The 17982-nt window shown below is 45.4% G+C and overlaps 1 protein-coding gene across 1 annotated transcript; it reads left to right on the plus strand.

Moving 5' to 3' along the window:
- Positions 1–643: 643 nt before the first annotated feature.
- Positions 644–2251, plus strand: LOC100192924 (uncharacterized). Its single transcript, NM_001138108.1, is given in 3 exon segments — positions 644–1042; positions 1205–1540; positions 1663–2251. Coding segments are annotated over 3 exon segments (693 nt in total). The 5' UTR covers positions 644–767; the 3' UTR covers positions 1745–2251.
- Positions 2252–17982: the final 15731 nt, after the last annotated feature.

The raw sequence follows: 17982 nt of genomic DNA on the forward strand, positions 1-17982 counted from the left end.
ATGATCGCATGCGTCCTAATCATGTCATGCCTGCCTGCCTATTTATAATTGTTAGTAACAACCATAGCGGCATCCTTGTAGTAGTGCATGGATTCGGGTGCCGGCCCGTATACTCAACTCGCTCGTTTGGCGCCCGGCAGAGACCGGGCTTTAGGGTTCATCCTTGCATTGCTGTAATAAAATCCATGTCGAGAAGACGGTCAGAAAGAACCTCAAGACCCGAGTGTATGTAGCTTTTGGTCATCGGATCGGAGCCTGCGAAGTGCGTCCACAACCCGCCCGCCCGGCAGTATGTATGTACACGCATGCGAATGCGATGGGCCGCCTAACCCGTGACCCGACGGATAAGCCGTGGGGCCCGCGATGGCCACTGGCGGAGTGTGGGGGCGGGTGGGCGGGCCGGCCTGTCCCTGGTCGGCCTGGCAGGCCCACCGACGGCTGCACCCTGCTCCGCAACCCACCCCAGCGGTTTGTACGCGCACCACACGCACACCCATCGGCGCATGGCTGGGCTCTGGCCTGGCCTGTGACCTCTGGCACGTGTGTGTGGCGGTGGCGGGGCCTCGCACGCCCACACGCCCCTCCCTCAGGCCTCACCTCTCTATAAAACATCACGCCGGCCAAACCACACGCACAGCGCCAAGGGCACCACCAGCAAGGACCAAGACAGAGCACAGCGCAGCTCGTCGGCCTCTCGACGCCGGTTGCTGCAACCACCGCCTTTATTGCCCACGCGGGCCGTGCGGAAGAAGCAAGAAGACACGCCAATGGAGGTCGCCGCAGCATCGGCAGCGAGCTACGGATTCAAGGCCGACGACGACGTTGACAGCCTCAGGGCGACGGAGCTCAGGCTTGGCCTGCCGGGCACGGAGGAGAAGGAGGAGGCCGAGGAGCCCCAGCACAAGGCGGCACCGCCGCCGCCGTCCACGCCCAGAGGCAAGAAGCGCGACGTCGTCGCCAGCAGCGGGCCCGAGGACGCGCCCAAGAAGCGCGACTGCGAGACCGACGCCGACGCCGACGCCGCGCCGCCGCCGGCCGCCAAGTGAGTAGCGACTACAGCGTTAGCGATTCGATGCTTCGGTTAGTTCACGGTCACCACGCACGCACGCGCGCGCGCAGATCAGGTCTGCAGCAGCAAGCAGAGCAGCGTGCAACTCCTGGCGCGCACATGCAGCGGCTCACGTCACGCACCGTCCTTGCGCAGGGCTCAGCTGGTGGGATGGCCGCCGGTGAGGTCGTACAGGAAGAGCTGCTTCCAGCAGCAGGCGGCGGCCAAGAACAAGCCGGCGGCAGCCCTGGCGGAGGAGGCCCCGGCCGCCGGCGGGTTGTTCGTGAAGGTGAGCATGGACGGCGCCCCCTACCTCAGGAAGGTGGACCTCAAGATGTACAAGGGCTACCGCGAGCTGCGGGAGGCGCTGGAGGCCATGTTCCTCTGCTTCTCCGGCGCCGCCGACGCGCCCGCCGTCAACCCCTCCGACTTCGCCGTCACCTACGAGGACAAGGACGGCGACCTCATGCTCGTCGGCGACGTGCCCTTCGGGTAATAAGTGCTTGCCAAACATATATACTAGTATTTGATATGCATGGAGATTGTGTACGTCTATATATATTTGGACGACGGTATCTGATTCGTTGGTTTTTCCTCTACTTTTGTCTCTGCAGCATGTTCATCAGCACCTGCAAGAGGCTGAGGATCATGAAAGGGTCTGAAGCGAGAGGGCTCGGCTCGGCCAAGAACAACTGATGATGAGGCGTCTATCGCATGCTTGTGCTGTGCGTGCGTGCATGCGCCAGCAAATTCTTTTGTTCTTTTGGGGTCTTATTTCTTCTCCAAGGCGTCCCTGCATGGGTGTGGGCGTGTGGTGTTGAGTATTATGTACCTTCTCCCCTAGCATTGTCTGTGCCAACAATGGAGCAGCAGCTAGCAGCAAACCAGAGACATGGCGAGGCGAAAGATGAAGCTGCTTGCTTGGAAGGAGAGAGAGAGAGAGAGAGAGAGAGAGAGAGAGAGAGAGAGAGAGAGAGAGAGGGAAGCTTTGTGCATGCGTGGAATGATGTGTGGTCGCTTTGTTCTTTTTCTTTTGTGCCCCTTGTAGGGGTGTGTGTGTGTGTGTTTAGCAAGACATGCAAAAGGAGTGGAGAGTCGAGTTGAATCTCCATGATGCGTGGTTGTACAAAGCCAAAGATCACTCTTCTTTCTTGTCTATCAGTCTATTGTCTATCTATCGATCAGCAGCCTGGTCGTTGCTTCTGTAATTGCGAGTGTTGAAATTGCAGGGGAGGAATTGTTTTCCTCTCTGTCCCTGGTGAGTTGAGTTATCTATCCGAATAACACGATCGAGGAACTAGTGTTCCTTACGAATGTATTCACATCATCACATGCCATATGCCCAAGCTATAAGCTAGGCCACCATTTTCAAGATCCAGGAAAAGCTTGCTTCGCCATTGCACCACACTTGGCACCTTGCCAGGTCGGGTAACAGGCAGGCAAAGCTACCAAATTGGCCGGCCGGGCATGGTCAGAAACCAGAAGGCAGAGCTGGTTAAGGCTCAACAGAAACCAATGCTCTGGTCTGGGTCTGGGTCTGGGTCTGGGTCTTGGTCTTGATCTCTGGCGAAGAGCGAGAGAGAGAGAGAGAGGGCTAAATCTGGGTGCTGCACACTTGCAGAGCCGAGAGCGCCCACCCATTGGCCATTCAGATTTCCTTCCCACTGGGTAACGTGCCGCTGTTCCTGGCCGCGCCGACAGGGGACATGTGGCGCACATGGTTTCAGACTTTCAGTTCAGTCGAGTCCCGGACGGACGACGACGCGAGAGGGGATCGAGGCTCCCGCTCCTCCCGTCGTCCCGGCTCCACGCCGTCGCTGGCAGGCGGTCGGTCCGGCCGCCCACCGGAGAGCATAGAGCCTGGAGCTCCAGGCAGCAGCTAGGACCCAGGCGGCGGAAGCAGCCAGCAGCAGCATCGGCGGGCAGCGAAACCAATGGATTGGCGCAGTGCAGATGCAGCATGGAGCCGAGGCCCGAGGGGGTCCCTGTCTGCTCTGCTCCGCGGCAGCCAGCAGTGCAGGTTTTCCATTTCCCTTGCGGTGCATGCGCTGCATTTCCAGGCACTCCATGATTGGTCTGGTCACTATTGCATGTGTTAGGTCCAACCAGAGCTAGCTGGTCTTGTGCGTGCGTGTGTGTGTTACCGGTGGATTCATTGTGCTTGCTCACAGGGCTAGCGCGCGTATGGATGGAAAATGGAAACGGACATTTTTATACGCTAAAACTTGTAATATAATTATACATGTCCAAACGCGCCACCCGATACGACCCAGCCCGTCCACGAATTAGGCACGACCCGAACCAGGCCGTGTAGGCACGACATCTTGAACGTCTTATGCTGGGCCAGGCTAGCACGACCAGTTTATATGTGGCCCTATACACGACACGATAGTGTGCTAACCGTGTCGTGTCGTTCTGGGGGCACGATAGGCACTAAGGTACCGTCATTACACAGCTGTTTTGCCGAAAACACTCGGCGAAGTTTTTGCCGAGTGTAACTTTCAGCTAAGAAGTATCGGCAAACTATACATCAGCAATGGCTCCTTTGTCGAGTGCCACATGGTGCTCGGCAAAGAAAAATCGTCGTCATGGCATTAGGTAACGGTGACGGAGCCTTTGCCGAGTCTCCTCCATGACACTCGGCAAAGGCTCCCTCTTTGCCAGTGTCTGTTGGACTAGCGCTCGATAAAGAAGCCCTCGTGGGCCCCTTTGCTGAGTGCCAACTGGACTAGCTCTCGACAACAGGAGCACCAATGGGCCCCTTTGATAGTCTCTTTACCGAGTGTATTAGGAGGCACTCGGCAAAGGTTGCTTCTTTGCCGAGTGCCTCGGCCACAACACTCGGCAAAAGAAACTTTACTGGTCCTAGGTGTGCCTTCTTTGCCGAGTGTTATGGTCATGGGACTTGTAAACCTCTTTGTCGAGTGTAACACTCGACAAAGTGACCAGACTACCTCTTTTTTATTTGTTTTTATTATTCCATCCAAACAAACAAAAGATATATCACATAATCATCACATATACATCATACAATTATCACATACATCATACACACCGCATATCTCACAAAGACCATAAATCTCACAAATATCACCACATCAGACAAGTTCGAATACAAACATAAGTCTCCAACACTCACAATCTTAAGTCTCAAGTATGTCACAAAGTATTACCAACATCAACAAGTTCAGACCAAGTTATCTCACAAAGTATTAACAAAACCAACAAACATAAGATCATGTGCACAAAGTATCTTAGCGATATGGACGACTAGACTGGTTCGGCGATGGGCTGGGCAATCCATGAGGGTTGTTTGATGCCGTCGACTGCACTGCACAGAGTAAAGATTGCATGTGTGAGACCAGATGAATATATATCATGCAGTATTAGAATTTTGATACTCACAGGAGTATGGAACTGAGCAGGGTCAGCTGCAGGGAACAACGAAGGTGGAGGAGCAAAACCGGATGTGGCGCCAAGGTTCTGCATGTACCGAAACATCTCTGCCATCCTCTTCTTCATCTCCTCACATTGCCTCCTTTCATCATCTAGCTGAGTCTGTAATATTTCGCCCTAATGTTACAATAATGAAAAGAGAAGATATATAATAATCAATGAATGACGAATAGATAAGTAATACCTAGAGTTTGTATCTAATGATGTGAGTTGTCATGCCGAGGTCGTATGGCTGGGCTCACGCTCGTACTCCTTACTCGCACCTGAGACAAAGTGGGAGTGGAGGATGAGTCGATTGCCCCGTCGGCAATCCAGTACCACCCATACCTCTTGCCTCCTCCGACCCTCATGAGGACATCTCCATTGATGTCCTCGGTCCTCGGATCGTAATCTAGCCCATGGACAACCTGTGCCATGACAGTGTGCTCACTGAGGCGTCTGTAGACAGCGGGGTTGATATACGCCTCAGGGCTGTCCTTCGGGTTGTAGGCGATGTCGGACGTCGCCCTGTCCTTGTGGGCCATAGCATACGCCGAGAAGATGGAGCAATGCTGGCCACCATGTGACACCAACAGCGAGAAAACCAACGAGATGGTTAGAAATCATGCCTAATCGAAAGTTATATACCTAAATAAGAAAGAGTGCGTACCCATGCTTCTACATATTTGCCGAGGCTGCGGCTGCCTTGGTGGTGGGAGGGACCTTGCATCATCAGACGCTGTTCTAGGCTAGCGTTGTGTGCCTCATCCCACTCGGGCGAGCACCACCTCTTCACCATCTGCTCCCAGCACCGAGGATGTGTGGCATACCAATAAGGAATCATCTACAAAAAACAAGTACACGACTTATCAGAAGATAAAATTAAGTATATTTAATATGAATATTAAAGTTATGTATTTACCTGCAAGTACTGGTCCTGAGTCAACGACATGGTTCGGGTGTCCTGCTTGCTCACTTTCTCCCCAATGATGGAGCCATGGTAAGTGACGATGGCCTGGATGCACACCTAGTAGTGCATGTCCACGACGAGCTTCTTATAGCTCGTGGTAGCCACCACATCCGCCCTGGTCTTGTATCCAACCTCGCATCTGAAGAAATCCCACATACAAAGATGATGTATCCATACATTATTTCAAGAATGTGCAACGAATGCAACTTATTAAACAATATAGTGCGAGGAAGACTTACTAATAGCTCTTGCTTCACCCGCTCCACCTTGTTGTTGAATTCCTTGTCGTCCCGATCTATTGCATAGGGGGTGATAGCGTAGTGATCGAAGGTGTAGGCTAGGCCCGTCACTCTGGCGTACTCAACAAGTCCAGGGAAGTGTTCCCCACACAGAAGGCCGAGGATGCCATTGGGGTGGCGGCCATGACCCTGTACATTCTCCACAACCTTCCAAGACCTGTCCAAGTGATAAAGAAAAGGTATTAGTTTATATTATGAATTTGAACATATAATATGAAAAAGCATCGATAACATGTAAAGTTACATGCATCTCCCCATTGGGTCGAATAAGCAGGCACCTGCCATGAAGTATGGGTTCGCCGAGGGAGACTTGCGGGACCTCGCAAGTAGACGTTCCTCGAACCCAAGGCGCCAGAACCTGAGGCATCATTCTGAGCGTCATCATCGTCTTGCTGCGCCGCATCAACAACGGCCTGCTACTCCACATACTGCTGAGCGTCGTCGTCCTGCTATCACACTTGGTTCCGGTGGGGCAGAGCAGGGTGCATCGCATATGTGTGCCAGGATCTATTTCCACATATATGTTGACGTCACAAGTGTAATATATCAATAGAACAATGCATAAAAGCATAAATAATGATTATATTAACATATTACACTTCGAACAGACATAATGTCTTAACCTTTATTCATCAAAGTATAGCGAAACATGGACATCCATCCACAGGAAGATGACCAGGGGTATCACTAGACTAGCATCCATGGAGCTCAGCATCATAACTTCATCTGCAAACTTCTGATCAAAATTAAGCAAGGGTGAGCTCACTTATGGTCGGGGCTCAGCAAGTGGGGGAAAATGCAAGGTAACAAGATAGGGCTAAAGTTTACTGCGATTGGCATTTTAGTTGGTCAACATTTTATTAACAACACCTATCTTACTAATAAGTGTGAACCCCAAGTATTCTCATTAAACAAAGGTATAAGAGTATATCAAAAACACTTAAGTGAAACCACTTAAGCAAACCATTGGCAGATCATCGGATCTCGATTTATTTCCATCTTCAAGTTCAATTATCATGTGAGGAGTCCAGGCTGCTCATAACCATGAGCACGGCTGATATATCAGTTTTACACTCTACAGAGGTGGCGCATCTTTACCCATGAGTCACGATTCCCTTCTAGCCCAGGTTAGCTAGACCTGTATTCACTTCCGAGGTGAATGGCTAGGGTCTCACTATGAGGCTTTCCCTAGAGTCCTCATTATGCAAATGCTGGAAATGGTCAAACTGCATAGAGCACATCTAACGTAACCAACTTATAGACCAGTCTGCAGAGTAAAGATTTGGGAACTATGCCCATATCCGATCTGCTTGAGCCGGAACTATAAGCGCTTGCCAGATGCCCCCGTTCCGGTCGACCATGACCAGCACCCAACATAAGACTTCCCTAGTTATTTAGCCAAGGGAGTCCCATACCATCCTCATGGTAGCATTATTTTCCCGAGTGGTCACTCCATGTTCCAATTAAATCATATGATCTTGCTTAATCATCGGATTAGCAACAATAATGTAAACTTACCATTTGGAACATTAATATCATAAACAGGAGTGACTGCATAAAGTTAAGTTGTAGCAATAGCATAGCTACGAAGGTAAAGTATAATACCCAAGTTTGATCAATGAATATGGTAGAAAAGGTTAGGTGTATCCGAATAGGTAACCCATCAAATTATGCACATATATATCCAAGAATAAACTTTATTAAATGTATTGTTTGGGATCAAATAGAGTATGCAGAGGGAGAAGTCTACTTGCCTTGCTTATTGAAAACTTGAGGTTCTTCCATGGATCTGAATAGATCTTGATTATTAACTACTAGTTCAACCACTGAATATCACACAAACAAACAAGAAGAAACAAACACCACTCAATAACATACAACATTCACCATACGCAAAGCTAAAAGAAAGCTTAACGAAAAGAGCATTTGTTTTTCAAGAACGTCGCAAGTAATGGTTATAATAAGAAGGTATTCTTTTCAAAAATGTGTGATCTATACTTTATAAAACAAGACATGAGATTAAAAATATCTTAATTAAAATATGCAAATATTAGGTTCACCAATTTAATCTTTTATAAAACGTCATATGTGATATGTCTAAGATTAAGGGTTTATAAGATGATAAAACACGTTATAACAATATTAAACCTTTTTAAAAGATATAAGTTATATATCTAAGGTTAATGGCTATAAAACACGTTATTAATTTTTAGAAGCATTATGGAACGTATTATAATTCATTGTTAAACCTTCACTTATGATAAACTAAGATATAAGTCTAAATAGGTTTTATGTGAAAAGATCATTATTATTAAACACCTAATTTATGAAAACTAGGTTATAGGCCCTTAAGTGGATTGTCGTGTAAAAGAAAGAAACCATTAATTGTCTTACTTTGATTAGGAAAATGCATAGCCTATTATTAAGAAACTACATTCAAAGTCAATATATACATTAACATTTTAAGTTATAAAAGAACTTAAACTCTTATTACTTTATTTTATCCTTTAGGAAAAGCTAAGTGATTCATATATAATGTGGACTAAATTCTATGAAATCATTAATCATGCCATAAATCTAGTTAAGAACAAATTGACTATAAATTATGATAAAGGATAATTAATCTATTAATTCTATTGTAGGAACAAATGATCTAATTCATTAAAAAAATATTATGTATAAACTATCATTTTAGTTTATAAAAGCAATGCCCCTTGTTACCTTTTAATTAAGAAAATATAAATAATCTATTAATTGGACATATATTTATCTTCTAATTTTATTAAGAAACATATGGTCTACATATTCTTTTAAGTTTCTATTTAATACGGCTATACTTAAACATCCATAACGAACCTTGTTAAATATGATATTTATTGAAAAGGTCATTTTAAACTAGAAACAAGTTATCTAATTCTTTAGTAAGAAACCTATGTCTACCAACATAACTATCAATTTCTTTATTAGAAAAGTATGAGCGCCTAATTAAGTCATTTTAACATTATAATAAAATTCTATTCTTTCGGTTTTTCTCTTTTCTTTCTTAAATAGGAATTATACGTATCGTTACAATGTTTATTTCTAAATCACCTTTCATTAATATTCTAAGAATTAATGTAGATTACTAAATGGGACTTTTAATAACATATTCATGGTTATTATGACATAAATAAGTATTTTACTAATTCTAAGTAATTTAAGTGCTATACTTATGAATATATTTATCATGAATAGTAAAATCTATATTTTCATCTGACTAGGAATATGTGGCCTAGTATTTCTTCTATTTCTTCATGTCAAAAAGTTTACACTTAAAATACTACTAACAATTATCGTTCCACACACACTAAAGCGAAATCAAATCTGTAAACGTTTCCTAGTATGAAAATCACCGAGGTAGTGAATAGTGACAGTACTCATTTTTAAAATTATAAAATCATACACATATTCAAAACATTGTCGCGGGGTTCAATTTTGGTTACACGTATACATCGAAATCTAAAATCATACACGTATACACATATCCCGAAATTAATTGAATTCACAAACCAGGGGCTAAATCGCAAAAAATTCCTTCTTCTACCTTGGAGCTTTTGTTCATGCGTATGAATGGAGGTCGACGAGCCGGGAGGGCTCGGCGGGCAGGGAAACGGGCGCGATCGTCGTGCTGCACGGACGGAGCTCCGACGGGGCTCCACGGACAGCGGGGCGGACGGCGACGGCGTGGACGAACTCCGGTGACGGCGTGGGCGAGCAAGGAGTGTGAGAGAGAGGGGCGAGCTCGGGTAGGGAGGAGGGAGAGAGGAGCTCAGTCGTATTTATAGAGGGAGGGAGGGGAGAGGAGAGGTTGCCGGGGAGACAGAGTAACGGGCGACCGACGTCATGCCATTGATGGCATTTGTGGAGCTTGAATGGAGGGAGAGAGAAGAGGAAACGGAAGCATTGAAGCTCCATGAAGACGGACGACGCGGGGCGAGGGTGGGTCGGCTGCTCGTGCGCGGTCCTCGACGGCGCGTCGGGCGTTGGGTGCAGGGCTCCTGGCACGGTTGGCTGCGGGGCATCGGGTGTAGGGCTCGACGCGCTCGGCCTCTAGCGGCGTCGGGGTCGTGGGGCGCGATGCGGGCGACTTATGCGGGCTAGCGGCTGCGCGTGGAAGGGAAGCAAGGGGAGGAGAGAGAGAGCCGAGTGGGGCCCACAAAGAGAGAAAGGGGGGAAGAAAAGTCAGGGGCGGCGGCGGCTAGCAGGGAGCCACGGGAGGGCGGCAGCGGCTCCTTACATGGGCCTTAGTGGGCCTTAGGGTTAGGTTAGGGTTTAGTTTTCTTTTTTTTCTTTTCTAATTTCAAAATATATTTTTAAATAACCCTAAAATTCATAATAATTAAACCAAAATTATTTATAAATAAAATATTTATTTTTGGACTAATCATTATTATATTATTTATGTGAATTTTCATTTAAGAAGAAATGCTATTAAATATACAAAAATCAATCATGAGCATTCAAAAATCATTCCAAATGCAAATAAATAACAAACACTTAAAAGAAAATTTAATACCATTAATAAATTAACTGCATTATTTTTATTTGATGAATTTTATAGTGTTACACCTGCTAATCCTCCTCCTCAGTCCTATGGGTGCTCTTTTCTCCCCCTCCCCTCCCCCTCCTTGTCTTCGTCCCACCACCCACCATCTTTGTCCAACAACCTGCAATTAAGAGTAAGCAAATAAGCACACATAAAAATATGTATTTAGAAACAGATGTGAAATAAATAAATTATAGCATTATATCGATTAAAAATAATCTTCATATGGGTCCGGGTTAGTCAGATCATAAGTCTCATCATCATTCTCAACAATTTCATAGTCAACACCATTTGGAGGCACAAGTTCATCATTAATGTCATTGTCTTCAAATATTTCTATGTCATTCTCATTTTGCACCTCATCATCCTCCTCATCAACAACCATTTTATTATCTACTTCCATCCGATAGCTTCGATTGAGTCTATCTCAAATCGCCCTTCTAGCCCATCTTCTTGAAACAATTCTCCAACATATGTGTCCAGGTCTAAGTTATAACCTTTATCATTTGGAATATGTAATTTACTGTGCGGTGATATCTTATACACAACATCCCACCTGAAAATCGCCTAGAGGGGGGGGGTGAATAGGCGAAACCTGAAAATTATAAACTTTAAACCCGGACTTGATCCCTTGATTAGCGGTTAGAATAAGATGAACAATTATCGAAGTATAAAACTAAGTTCTTTGCTTGCAAAAGTATTGCTTTCAAAGAATGTGGAATTAATACAAAGCAACACAACTAAAATGTTTATGGAGAATAATGCAATAGGGCTTAGATAAGAAGAGGAATAACATAAGTTCTTTCTTGCAAGGTGTTGCTTCTATATATGAGAATTTGACTTGAAGCAACACAAAGTAATATCAACAAAGAATAGTGCAAGAGAACTTAGAGAGAGAGAAAACAAACAAGTCACAAGCAATAAACACAAGTGACACGGGTGATTTGTTTTACCGAGGTTTGGTTCACCAAGAACCTAATCCCCGTTGAGAAGTCCACTAAGGACGGGTCTTTTTCAACCCTTTCCCTCTCTCCAACGGTCACCAAGACCGGCGAATGTTCCTTCTTCTTTGTCAATCAAAAGACCGAAGTCTCCGCAAGGCCAACCACAAAGAAAAGGGCCTCTTGTTAGTTTTACAATGAATGGGAGTCAAAACTCCACGCTCAAATGATCACAAGAGGTCGCACACACTTTCTCTCAGTGATTCTCACATGGCACTATCGCTAAACACACACGAGTAGCTCTTTCTTGCTTGATCTCTCTTTTGTTGCACTTGTGAATCTTTGATGTGATCCAACTCTTGTGTATGAGATAGATCATTGAATGAAGGTGGTTGGGAGGGCTTGGATATGTCTACTATATGCCTTGATATGTTGCTTGGGCTCTTTTGGGGGCCTTCGTCTTCTGAAGGTCCTCAAAAACAGGATTAACAATGTTCTCCTAGTGAAATATATGTACAGGAACCTTCAGAATTGGAACAAAGCTGTCCACAATACGGAAAGCATGATCGGGATGAAGGTCGATCGGGATGAAGGCCGAATCAATTTCGAAGCTACGCGTGAGGAAGCTTCGGCTCAGTAGCAGAAAAAGGAACCGACTTAAAGAGGAAAAGGCTATTTAGTCCTCGATAGATTATCCTTAAGTCAATTGTAAATATGAAGGGCATGGATGTAATTTCATACAGGTTGTGTCCTGTGCCTATAAATAGATGAATAGTATCCCTGTACTGTTCACGCTGACTTGTACTCGCTGGTGTGTCACGCTTGTACTTTTGCCTTCTGTCAAGCCGAAGGTACAAATGTAAATCAACATTGTTCTTATTCATCATGATTATATAATAAGGACATATAAATGATGTTATATGATTATTCATGTTATTTCTCATGTTTCATATGCTTCTTCTTTCATCAATGTAAACTGTGATGATGAAGGTATGTCCTTCATGACCTTCGTCCGAAGATCGTTATATCCTAAGGGAAATAATGCTTCGAAGGACGAAGAGCATTAACCATTAACTTCTTTCTGTGTTGCCTTGTTCTTAATTCATAGCATTTGAGAACAAGTCCCCAACATTGGCACCCACCTCCAGTGTACTCACTTCCACAACCTTCGGCAAAGCATCAACCTTCGTCATGCCGTCGAAGAAGATAACAGCGCCAGGGGCTACACTACAGCCACTGGACACAAACCAAGACACACTCTCTCTCCGAGAGGCCAGAAGCCAAAAGAGGAAGGCCACCAGTCCAACACTTCAGGAGGAGGAGTTGGACTAGGAGATCAGAGACCTAGAAATCATTCACCAGCAGGTGCAAAGGAAAAAGGAGAAGATGGCTCGGCTGGCCGACCTTCAGAAGAAGATCGACGAAGCTACTGAGGAAGTGCGTCATCTTACTCAAGATGATCACGACCGAAGGCCCCAACACCGGGAGCTTCGTCAAGAGGGCTCATTCAACGAAGATGAATGGTACGTTGATTTTAATCATGGTACCTTTGCTTTTAATGATGCTTCTCCCCTGGCAGCAGAATTTGCAGGCTATCCCATGGCCACAATCCTACAAGCCACCTCAGCTACCCATGTACGATGGGCACTCGGACCCAAAGCAATTTTTGATGAGCTATGAGGCAACAATATCCTCATATGGAGGCAACGCAGCTGTTATGGCAAAGTCCTTCGTCATGGCGGTCCGAAACGTGGCCCAGACATGGTACTCTTCTCTTCGGCCAGGGACAATCACGTCATGGCAGAAGCTCAAGGACATGCTGGTTACCAGTTTTCAGGGCTTTCAGATGAAGCCAGACATAGCTCAAGCCCTGTTCCAGTGCACACAAGACCATGAGGAATACCTACAGGCGTATGTCTGAAGGTTCTTGCAACTGAGAGCACAAGCGCCCACAGTGCCCAATGAAATTGTCATTGAGGCCATGATCAAGGGTCTTCGGCCAGGACCTACAGCCCAATACTTCGCCAGGAAACCTCCCCAAACTCTAGAGAAGTTACTTCAGAAAATGGATGAGTACATCCGGGCTAACAATGACTTCCGACAAAGAAGGGAGGAAGCTTACAGATTTTCTGAGATGACTAGGGGCTTCGGAGGGAGAGTCCACCCTAGGCATGTCAGATCAATCCATAGCTCCAGTTAGAATGATGACAAAGGAAGCCAGCTTCAGAGGCCACATCACACCTCACAGTCTTCGGGACAGCAGCAAAGCTCCTACAGGTCGCCAGCTCCAAAGGTCAGAGGCGCCAAGGGCTTCGGAGGAAGATATGGGGATCAGCCCAGGAAAATCTATTGCTTATTCTGTGGAGAGGACAAAGGTCACACTACAAGAACCTGCTAGATCACCATCCTGAAGCAAAAGGAGATTGTCGAAGCAGAAGCTCGGCAGAATCAGCCAAAGCAAGTCCTACATACTCCTTCGTGCCATTCTCCTTACATACCAGAATATGTGGGCAACCAACCTACAGCTTCTGTTGCTTCGGTAAGCCATTCATAGGCTTCTTGGCCTCAGTTCCCACCACCACCACTATTGCAACCTACCTACTCCCGAAGTCAGTAGCCAGAAGGGCGACAGCACTCCCAACAACAACGTGAATTCAGGGAGGAATCCGAAGCTCGTACAGTCAATAGTACTGTACCAGAATCGAAGCACATATACTGAACGATATCCTGCTTCTGAAATACTTTTATGTTCTATGCCATTTTGCTTTTTTAATAAGGAACAAACAATGTAAATTTAGTTTTAATTTCTTGTAATGATTTTGCTTCTATCAGAATGAAATATATCTTCTTCACAGATTTACGAAGCTCAAAAGTCGTTCCTAAGGGAATGCATAGCCAAAATTGCCGAAGCTACAAAAGTTGTTCCTAAGGGAGCGCAGCGTAAGTTTTGGGCTCAAAAGTCGTTCCTAAGGGAATGCAGAGCCGAAATTGACGAAACTACAAAAAGTTGTTCCTAAGGGAGCGCAGCGTAAGTTTTCTGCTCAAAAGTCGTTCCAAACGGAATGCAGAGCGAAATACCGCCAAAATATAAGGCAAAGAAGTTCAAAAGTCGTTCCTAAGGGGATGCAGAACTTATACCGCCGAAATAGAAGGCGAAGAAGATCAAAAGACGTTCCTAAGGGGATGCAGAACTTATATCACCGAAATAGAAGGTGAAGAAGCTCAAAAGTCGTTCCTAAGGGGATGCAAAGCTTGTGTGTTCCATTGTGGGCGTGTGGGTGTGTGTCTTCGGCATCATCATCATTTTGCATCATATCATCACATCATTTTGCATAGCATCACATCATACATCATATCGCATCAATGACACGAGAATTGAATACGGAGCTGATTTTCGGCAAATGCTTCGTCAAATTGAAAAAGTGCTAAGGCACGAAGTAAGTTTCGGGATCTCTCTTTGCGAAGCATGGATATCTTTCTTTACGAAGCATGGATCTTTTTCTTTACGAAGCATGAAAAGAAGGGAAGGTGTTTTTTCGTCGAAGGCTCATAAACGGTATGTATGTAAGTTTCATGCATCACAAAGAAATAAATTACAATAATTTACATATTCGATTCAAAGTTACATACATCAAATAATACAGTTGTTGGGGGCCTTCGGCTTCCGAAGGTCCTCAAAAACATGATTTGACAATGTTTTCCAAGTGAAATATGTGAACAGGTATCTTCAGAATCGGGTTATGAGTATACAAGAGTACGGTCAGGACGAAGCTTGAGTGAGACGGAAGGCGATTATGACGAAGGATAAGATGATCATGAAGCTATGCGCAGAAAAGCTTCGGCATGACAGCAGAAAAGGGGAACCGACTTAAAGATGAAAAGGCAAATTAGACCCCGAAGAATTACTATAGAGTTATTGATAAATGTAAAGGGCATTAATGTAATTCTACACGGGCTGCGTCCCTTGCCTATAAATAGATGAACAGTACTCCCGTACTGTTCACGCTGACTCGGCATTCGCTTTTCGCATCACGCCTGTACTTTTATTTTCCGTCAATCCGAAGGTATTTTTATAATTTGTTGTTCTGAATATGATAATGAAAATAAAAATAAGTTGATGATAATTTTTATATTATTCTTTGTATTCTGTATATGAGTTCTTCCTTATCATCTATCGAGCTTATGAAGGTTTCTTCCTTCATAACCTTTGTCCGAAATTCATTATATTCGAAGGAATATAATGTCTTGAAGAACGAAGGACTTTTATATTTAACACCTTTTATGTTGCCTTGTTCTTAACTCTTAGCATTTGAGAATAAGTCCCCAACATTGGCGCCCACCTCCGGTGAACTCACTTCCATTTTTTGAGTTTTGAACACCTTCGGCAAGCATCACCTTCGTCATGGCGCCGAAGAAAGCTTCAGCAACAGGGGCTGCTACTCTGCAGCCGCTGGACCCCAATCAGGATGTCCTTTCTCTTAGGGAGGCCCGAAGCCAGAAGAGGAAGGCCACCAGTCCAACGCCTCCGGAGGACGACTTGGATCAAGAAATCCAAAACTTGGAGATGCTTCATCAACAGGTCCAACGGAAGAAGGAAAATATGGCTCGTCTAGCTGACCTGCAAATGCAGATAGACGAAGCCTCTGAAGAAGTTCGTCGTCTTGCTCAAGATGACCAGAACCGAAGGCCTCCGCACAGAGAGCTTCATCAGGAGGGCTTCTACAACGAGGACGACTGGTATGAAGATTTCCATCATGGAAATTTTGCTTTTGATGATACTTCTCCTCTGTCAACAGAACTGCAGGCTACACCTTGGCCCCAGTCTTACAAGCCACCCCAGCTCCCCATGTACGACGGTCATTCAGACCCGAAGCAATTCTTGATGAGTTATGAAGCAACCATATCTTCGTATGGTGGCAATACTGCAGTCATGGCAAAGTTTTTCGTCATGGCTGTCAAGAGTGTTGCACAAACCTGGTATTCCTCTCTTCGGCCAGGAACAATCACCTCATGGCAAAAGCTGAAGGACATGCTGGTAACCAGCTTTCAAGGGTTTCAAATGAAGCCGGTCACTGCTCAAGCATTATTTCAGTGCACCCAGGACCACGAAGAATACCTTCAGGCTTATGTCCGAAGGTTCCTGCGTCTGAGGGCTCAGGCACCAACAGTGCCCAATGAAATTGTCATTGAGGCCATGATTAAGGGGCTTCGGCCGGGACCTTCAGCCCAATACTTTGCCAGGAAGCCTCCTCAAACTTTGGAGAAGCTGCTCCAGAAGATGGACGAGTATATTCGAGCTGACAATGACTTCCGCCAAAGAAGGGAGGAAGCATACAAGTTCTCTGAAATGACCAGGGGCTTCGGAGGAAGATTCCATCCGAGGCACGTCAGGTCAATTCACAACTCTACTCAGAGTGATGATAGAGGGAGTCAACAGCAAAGGCCACAGTACTCCTCGCAAGCTTCGGGGTAGCAGCAAAGCTCTTTCCGGCCACCAGCTCCAAGGGGCAGAGGCGCCAGGGGCTTCGGAGGAAGATTTGGGGATCAGCCAAGGAAAATTTATTGTCTATTCTGTGGTGAGGACAAGGGCCATACCACCAGGATGTGCCACGTCACCATCCAGAAGCAAAAGGAGATAGCAGAAGCTGCAGCACAACAGAGTCAGCCGAAGCAAGTCATGCATACTGCTTCGTACCATTCGCCTTACATTCCAGAATATGTAGGCAACCACCCTGCAGCTTCCGTTGCTTCGGCAAGCCAACCCCAAGCATCTTGGCAACAGCCTCCACCTCCACCACCAACGCAACGAGGCCAGCAGCCAGAAGGGAGTCAGCACACTCACCTTCAGCGGGACTTCAGAGAAGAGTCCGAAGCCCGCACAGTCAATAGCACTTTGCCAGAGTCGAAGCATATTTACTGACAAATATCCTACCCCAACAGCAGCTTTTCGCATTCAGTATTATTTTTCTTCTTAATAAGGAACAATTATGGGAGGTTTAAGTCTTTTTTGTTGTTTTTAATTTCTTGTAACAGTTTCGCTTTTTACCATAATGAAAGAATATATCTTCTCCATAGGCTTAAGTTGCTGAAGCTTAAGAATTTATGGTGGCAAGGAGGATCTTCGAATTATCAAAAATTTATTCTAAAGGAACGCAGTGTAAATTCTTCAACGCAGCAAAACGTCGTTCCTAAGGGAGCGCAGTGTAAGTTTTCTGCTCAAAAGTCATTCCGAAGGGAATGCAGAGCTTACAGCGAAAAATAAACGCTGATTCCGCTGAAAGTAAAAGGCGAAGAAGCTCCTAAGGGAGGCTTACAGCGAAAAATAAGCGCTGATTCCGCCGAAAGTAAAAGGCGAAGAAGCTCCTAAGGGAGGCTTACAGCGAAAAATAAACGCTGATTCCGCTGAAGTAAAAGGCGAAGAAGCTCCTAAGGGAGGCTTGCGGTGAAAAAATATTCGGCAAATATCATTTTGCATAACATCACATAATTACATCATTTGCATAGCATAACATCATACATCATATTGCATCACAACGCAAGAAGGGGGGTCTCGATATTGATATTCGAAGATTGTTTTGAAGAAATAGTGACAAGGCACAAAAAATAGCTATTGAAGAGTTATACCTTCGTCAAACTCTGAAATGGAAAGATCTATTGATTATTGATTTTACGAGGATTGGTTACTGATTTTATGAGAACACGGA

Source organism: Zea mays, chromosome 3 (assembly GCF_902167145.1).
Source record: "Zea mays cultivar B73 chromosome 3, Zm-B73-REFERENCE-NAM-5.0, whole genome shotgun sequence".
NCBI classification, from domain to species: Eukaryota; Viridiplantae; Streptophyta; class Magnoliopsida; order Poales; family Poaceae; genus Zea; species Zea mays.